The sequence below is a fragment of the Salmo salar genome, chromosome ssa27, assembly GCF_905237065.1.
Source record: "Salmo salar chromosome ssa27, Ssal_v3.1, whole genome shotgun sequence".
Taxonomy (NCBI): domain Eukaryota; kingdom Metazoa; phylum Chordata; class Actinopteri; order Salmoniformes; family Salmonidae; genus Salmo; species Salmo salar.
The window spans coordinates 41,312,756-41,320,255 of NC_059468.1; the positions used below are offsets into that span (position 1 = coordinate 41,312,756).

The 7,500-nt window shown below is 42.9% G+C and overlaps 1 protein-coding gene across 5 annotated transcripts in view; it reads left to right on the forward strand.

Annotated features, from left to right (window-relative positions):
- LOC106570731 (FH1/FH2 domain-containing protein 3) overlaps nt 1-7,500 on the forward strand; it is a 191,231-nt gene that overhangs the window by 152,922 nt on the left and 30,809 nt on the right. For 2 of the 5 annotated variants that reach the window (XM_045709310.1, XM_045709309.1), the window contains exons 14-15: nt 3,436-3,873; nt 4,598-5,328. In XM_045709310.1, coding sequence (XP_045565266.1) covers nt 3,436-3,873; nt 4,598-5,328 — 1,169 coding nt within the window. The remainder of the gene's footprint in view (nt 1-3,435; nt 3,874-4,597; nt 5,329-7,500) is intronic. The other 3 variants (XM_045709312.1, XM_045709313.1, XM_045709311.1) reach the window with 3 other exon arrangements.

The window sequence follows — 7,500 nt, forward strand, 5'->3', positions numbered from 1 at the left end:
GTCTTCTCAGTATTTTTGTATGTCTCCTCAGTATGTTTGAATGTCTTTTCAGTGTGTTTGAATGTCTTCTCAGTATGTTTGAATGTCTTCTCAGTGTGTTTGAATGTCTTCTCAGTGTGTTTGAATGTCTTCTCAGTGTGTTTGAATGTCTTCTTTGTGTGTTTGAATGTCTTCTCAGTGTGTTTGAATGTCTTCTCAGTGTGTTTGAATGTCTTCTCAGTGTGTTTGAATGTCTTCTCAGTGTGTATCTCAGTATGTTTGAATGGCTTCTCAGTATGTTTGAATGTCTTCTCAGTATTTTTGTATGTCTTCTCAGTATGTTTGAATGTCTTTTCAGTGTGTTTGTATGTCTTCTCAGTGTGTTTGAATGTCTTCTCAGTATGTATCTCAGTGTGTTTGAATGTCTTCTCAGTATGTTTGAATGTCTTCTCAGTGTGTTTGAATGTCTTCTCAGTATGTATCTCAGTATGTTTGAATGGCTTCTCAGTATGTTTGAATGTCTTCTCAGTATTTTTGTATGTCTTCTCAGTATGTTTGAATGTCTTTTCAGTGTGTTTGAATGTCTTCTCAGTATTTTTGTATGTCTTCTCAGTATGTTTGAATGTCTTTTCAGTGTGTTTGAATGTCTTCTCAGTATGTTTGAATGTCTTCTCAGTGTGTTTGAATGTCTTCTCAGTGTGTTTGAATGTCTTCTCAGTGTGTTTGAATGTCTTCTCAGTATGTTTGAATGTCTTTTCAGTGTGTTTGAATGTCTTCTCAGTATGTTTGAATGTCTTCTCAGTGTGTTTGAATGTCTTCTCAGTGTGTTTGAATGTCTTCTCAGTGTGTTTGAATGTCTTCTCAGTATGTTTGAATGTCTTTTCAGTGTGTTTGTATGTCTTCTCAGTGTGTTTGAATGTCTTCTCAGTGTGTATCTAAGTATGTTTGAATGGCTTCTCAGTACATTTGAATGTCTTCTCAGTGTGTTTGAATGTCTTCTCAGTGTGTTTGAATGTCTTCTTAGTATGTTTGAATGTCTTCTCAGTATGTTTGAATGTCTTCTCAGTATGTTTGAATGTCTTCTCAGTGTGTTTGAATGTCTTCTCAGTATGTTTGAATGTCTTCTCAGTGTGTTTGAATGTCTTCTCAGTATGTTTGAATGTCTTCTCAGTATGTTTGAATGTCTTCTCAGTATGTTTGAATGTCTTCTCAGTATGTTTGAATGTCTTCTCAGTGTGTTTGAATGTCTTCTCAGTGTGTTTGAATGTCTTCTCAGTATGTTTGAATGTCTTCTCAGTGTGTTTGAATGTCTTCTCAGTGTGTTTGAATGTCTTCTCAGTGTGTTTGAATGTCTTCTTTGTGTGTTTGAATGTCTTCTCAGTGTGTTTGAATGTCTTCTCAGTGTGTTTGAATGTCTTCTCAGTGTGTTTGAATGTCTTCTCAGTGTGTATCTCAGTATGTTTGAATGGCTTCTCAGTATGTTTGAATGTCTTCTCAGTATTTTTGTATGTCTTCTCAGTATGTTTGAATGTCTTTTCAGTGTGTTTGTATGTCTTCTCTTTGTGTTTGAATGTCTTCTCAGTATGTATCTCAGTGTGTTTGAATGTCTTCTCAGTATGTTTGAATGTCTTCTCAGTGTGTTTGAATGTCTTCTCAGTATGTATCTCAGTATGTTTGAATGGCTTCTCAGTATGTTTGAATGTCTTCTCAGTATTTTTGTATGTCTTCTCAGTATGTTTGAATGTCTTTTCAGTGTGTTTGAATGTCTTCTCAGTATTTTTGTATGTCTTCTCAGTATGTTTGAATGTCTTTTCAGTATGTTTGAATGGCTTCTCAGTATGTTTGAATGTCTTCTCAGTATTTTTGTATGTCTTCTCAGTATGTTTGAATGTCTTTTCAGTGTGTTTGAATGTCTTCTCAGTATTTTTGTATGTCTTCTCAGTATGTTTGAATGTCTTTTCAGTGTGTTTGAATGTCTTCTCAGTATGTTTGAATGTCTTCTCAGTGTGTTTGAATGTCTTCTCAGTGTGTTTGAATGTCTTCTCAGTATGTTTGAATGTCTTTTCAGTGTGTTTGAATGTCTTCTCAGTATGTTTGAATGTCTTCTCAGTGTGTTTGAATGTCTTCTCAGTGTGTTTGAATGTCTTCTCAGTGTGTTTGAATGTCTTCTCAGTATGTTTGAATGTCTTTTCAGTGTGTTTGTATGTCTTCTCAGTGTGTTTGAATGTCTTCTCAGTGTGTATCTAAGTATGTTTGAATGGCTTCTCAGTACATTTGAATGTCTTCTCAGTGTGTTTGAATGTCTTCTCAGTGTGTTTGAATGTCTTCTTAGTATGTTTGAATGTCTTCTCAGTATGTTTGAATGTCTTCTCAGTATGTTTGAATGTCTTCTCAGTGTGTTTGAATGTCTTCTCAGTATGTTTGAATGTCTTCTCAGTGTGTTTGAATGTCTTCTCAGTGTGTTTGAATGTCTTCTCAGTATGTTTGAATGTCTTCTCAGTGTGTTTGAATGTCTTCTCAGTATGTTTGAATGTCTTCTCAGTGTGTTTGAATGTCTTCTCAGTATGTTTGAATGTCTTCTCAGTATGTTTGAATGTCTTCTCAGTATGTTTGAATGTCTTCTCAGTATGTTTGAATGTCTTCTCAGTATGTTTGAATGTCTTCAAAAAGATTTATCTGTGAATGTATGCATTTCTTTGTGTGTGTGTGTGTGTGTGTGTGTGTTTTGCTGTGTGTGTTTGCTGTGTGTGTTTGCTGTGTGTGTGTGTATGTGGTGTGTGTGGGAGAGAGGAAAGGGACAGAGAGAGAGAGAGGGGACAGAGATAGAGAGAAGGACAGAAACAGAGAGAGAGAGAGAGAGAGAGAGAGGGGACAGAGATAGAGAGAAGGACAGAAACAGAGAGAGAGAGGGGGACAGAGAGAAAGAGGGGGGACAGAGATAGAGAGGGGGACAGAGAGTGGGGGACAGAGAGAGAGAGCGAGAGAGAGAGGGGGGACAGAGAGAGAGAGAGAGAGAGAGAGAGAGAGAGAGAGAGAGAGGAAGTGTGTGCTAAGGTCAGGTGGTTGTTGAAAGCCCTTTTTGAAAGTGTGATGGATGGGGAGCTTGTTTTCTCTCTGAGTGAGGCCCCGGGTCTCTAGACATGAACACAAGTACTGTGTCTTTAATAGACCAGTGTGTTAAGGGCCCCACTCAGAAATAGTGTTATTGCAGCCTTGGGTTGGCCACATCACTGCATGTACTGTAGTAGATGTGTGTGTGTGTGTGTGTGTGTGTGTGTGTGTGTGTGTGTGTGTGTGTGTGTGTGTGTGTGTGTGTGTGTGTGTGTGTGTGTGTGTGTGTGTGTGTGTGTGTGTGTGTGTGTGTGTGTGTGTGTGTGTGTGAGAGAGAGAAAATGTGTTTTTGTGTTAACTTACATTTCTAACTTGTAGTTCTCTCTCCTCTCTGCTGTGGAACAGAAGAGGACTTCACTGCTTGTCTAGAAGAGAAGGAGGCAGAAGAGGACTTCACTGCTTGTCTAGAAGAGAAGGAGGCAGAAGAGGACTTCACTGCTTGTCTAGAAGAGAAGGAGGCAGAAGAGGACTTCACTGCTTGTCTAGAAGAGAAGGAGGCAGAAGAGGTAAAAGAGGAAAGAGAAGATCAGGAAACAGAGGAAGTAAAGGAAGAAACAAAAGCAGGGAAGGAGGGAGAAGAAGAGGAGGTGCGGGAGGAGCAAGAGGTTTTAACATCGCCGGAGAAGGAAGAGGAGAGGGAGGACAGGGAGGAGGACAGTGGGATCCTGAGCGACAAGGAACGACAGAATGAAGAAGTGAACGAGAAAGACAACTGCTCAGCCTCCAGTATCTCCTCTGCCAGCAGTACCCTGGAGAGAGAGGAGAGGGGGAGCAATGAGAACGGTGAGGGAGGGAGGGGAGAGGGGGAGCAATGAGAACGGTGAGGGAGGGAGGGGAGAGGGGGAGCAATGAGAACGGTGAGGGAGGGAGGGAGGGAGGGTGGGAGAGAGAGGAGAGGGGGAGCAATGAGAACGGTGAGGGAGGGAGGGAGGGAGGGAGGGAGGGAGGGAGGGAGGGAGGGAGGGAGGGAGGGAGGGAGAGGGAGGGATAGGGAGAGAGAGGAGAGAGAGAGATGGAGGGAGGGAGGGAGGGAGGTGGAAGGATGGAGGGAGAGTGAGGGAGGGAGGGAGGGAGGGAGATGGAGGGATTAGGAGGGAGGGAGGGAGGGAGGGAGGGAGGGAGGGAGGGAGGGAGAGGGAGGGAGGGAGAGGGAGAGAGAGGAGAGAGAGAGAGATGGAGGGAGGGAGATGGAGGGGGAGGGAGGGAGGGAGATGGAGGGAGAGGGAGGGAGGGAGATGGAGGGGGAGGGAGGGAGGGAGGGAGATGGCGGGGGAGGGAGGGAGAGAGGGAGGGAGGGATAGGGAGAGAGGAGAGAGCGAGAGATGGAGGGAGGGAGGGATAGGGAGGATCTGATTAATCACTTCAATAGTATACTCTAGTCAGAATCCATTGCCAATCACTGAGACATAGTCACACCATTTAGTATCAGATGTGAACGTGAGTAATGTCACTTAGGTCACCTACAGTATATATCAGTCCTGTTGTTTCCCGTTGTCTCTCCGTGCAGGTCCGTGGACCCAGAGTGTTAAGGAGGTGGATGTGAACGAACAGTGCAGCAAAATCCTCAACAGCAAACGCTTCATGCTAGACATGCTCTACTCCCAGAACAAGGAGCCCTGCGAGGAGGAGGAGGAGGAGGACGAGGAGGAGGATGAGGATGATGAGGAGAGGGGGAAGGAAAAAGGAGTGAGGGGAAAGGCCAATCAGGAAGCCGTCCAACCTTCTGACAAGGGAGAGGAGAGCACGCGGAAAACCGACTTCCCGGAAAAAAAAGAATCTCAGTCCAACGTAAGAGTGTTCGCTGAACGTTTCGGAGATCTAGTAAAAGGACTGGGTTCGCCTCCCATCCCCCTCAATAGCCCCTCTCACGAGGCCGTCGTTGTAGAACAAGAGAAGGCCCCTCCGCCTCCCCCTAAGAAGGAATCAGATACCATCTGGGACCAGCTCCTGGCCAGTCCTAGGGAGCTGCGCATCGGAGACATCGACTTCACAGACCTGAAAGAAGAAGACGATAAAAACATCCTGGATGCCAGTCCGATGGGAGGTTCAGACTCCCTTTGTCCCCCTCCTCCCCCACCCCTTAACCCTTACCTCCCTTACTGCCCCCCACCACCCCCAATGCCAGGGATGAGAGGCATGCCGCCTCCGCCCCCCTTCATCTCCGCGGCCCCAGCCCCTCCAACTCCTTCAGAACCGGTCCAGAAGAGTAAGAAGACGATCAGGTTGTTCTGGAACGAGGTGGGTATTTGTACTCTGCTGTTTTACAGAGACCAGTGTCCTCAAAGGAGTTGAACATGGAACCGTATTTAAATTGAACCTATTTGTTGAATCAACAAATAAAAAGTCTCCTTTCAATCCTTCTTTTATTTGGGGTTCAAGTCGACAAAACATTATGAACGCCTGCTCTTTACACTGAGTCGACAAAACATTATGAACGCCTGCTCTTTACACTGAGTCGACAAAACATTATGAACGCCTGCTCTTTACACTGAGTCGACAAAACATTATGAACGCCTGCTCTTTACACTGAGTCGACAAAACATTATGAACGCCTGCTCTTTACACTGAGTCGACAAAACATTATGAACGCCTGCTCTTTACACTGAGTCGACAAAACATTATGAACGCCTGCTCTTTACATTGAGTCGACAAAACATTATGAACGCCTGCTCTTTACACTGAGTCGACAAAACATTATGAACGCCTGCTCTTTACACTGAGTCGACAAAACATTATGAACGCCTGCTCTTTACACTGAGTGGACAAAACATTATGAACACCTGCTCTTTGTGTTTGTGTTTCTTTGTGTTCCAGGTCATTAATCGAGTGGTTGTGTTCCAGGTCATTAATCTATTGGTTGTGTTCCAGGTCATTAATCTATTGGTTGTGTTCCAGGTCATTCATCTATTGGTTGTGTTCCAGGTCATTAATCTATTGGTTGTTGCTGTGTTCCAGGTCATTAATCTATTGGTTGTGTTCCAGGTCATTAATCTATTGGTTGTGATTGTGTTCCAGGTCATTAATCTATTGGTTGTTGCTGTGTTCCAGGTCATTAATCTATTGGTTGTGTTCCAGGTCATTAATCTATTGGTTGTGATTGTGTTCCAGGTCATTAATCTATTGGTTGTGTTCCAGGTCATTAATCTATTGGTTGCTGTGTTCCAGGTCATTAATCTATTGGTTGTCATTGTGTTCCAGGTCATTAATCTATTGGTTGTTGCTGTGTTCCAGGTCATTAATCTATTGGTTGTGTTCCAGGTCATTAATCTATTGGTTGTGTTCCAGGTCATTAATCTATTGGTTGTGTTAATAAGAATATTTGGAAGATAAATACACAACGCAGAGACAGAAGACTAAAAGTCAGTAGAATACTAACGATCAATGGAAATAGTGTTTTTTCTGTAATAGGGGATTAATGCAGGGACATGGGAGGAATTTGTCTGTATATTGAGTCTGAAATAGGATACTTGTTATTTAGCCGTTGGCTCAGGTTTTATTGCAAGGAATTGTAATTGGTCAACCACAGGCTAGGGCTGGGTTATAAAACTACATCCTGTCCCTTTGTTCACTGGAGAGAACCACAGGAGAGGATCACTGAGGACAGGGAAGAACGGACATCTACCTCCCCCATGATTTGTCCTCTTTGAATAAACCTATTTTTCTCCACCTGATTTGCTTTGGGGTCTGTGTTATTGAAGAGTAACATCAACAGCTAACGTCTTCCAGGTCATTAATCTATTGGTTGTTGTTGTGTTCCAGGTCATTAATCTATTGGTTGTGTTCCAGGTCATTCATCTATTGGTTGTGTTCCAGGTCATTCATCTATTGGTTGTTGCTGTGTTCCAGGTCATTAATCTATTGGTTGTGTTCCAGGTCATTAATCTATTGGTTGTTGCTGTGTTCCAGGTCATTAATCTATTGGTTGTGTTCCAGGTCATTAATCTATTGGTTGTGTTCCAGGTCATTAATCTATTGGTTGTTGCTGTGTTCCAGGTCATTAATCTATTGGTTGTGTTCCAGGTCATTCATCTATTGGTTGTGTTCCAGGTCATTAATCTATTGGTTGTGATTGTGTTCCAGGTCATTAATCTATTGGTTGTGTTCCAGGTCATTAATCTATTGGTTGTGTTCCAGGTCATTAATCTATTGGTTGTGATTGTGTTCCAGGTCATTAATCTATTGGTTGTGTTCCAGGTCATGAATCTATTGGTTGTGTTCCAGGTCATTAATCTATTGGTTGTGTTCCAGGTCATTAATCTATTGGTTGTGTTCCAGGTCATTAATCTATTGGTTGTGTTCCAGGTCATTAATCTATTGGTTGTTGCTGTGTTCCAGGTCATTAATCTATTGGTTGTGTTCCAGGTCATTCATCTATTGGTTGTGTTCCAGGTCATTAATCTATTGGTTGTG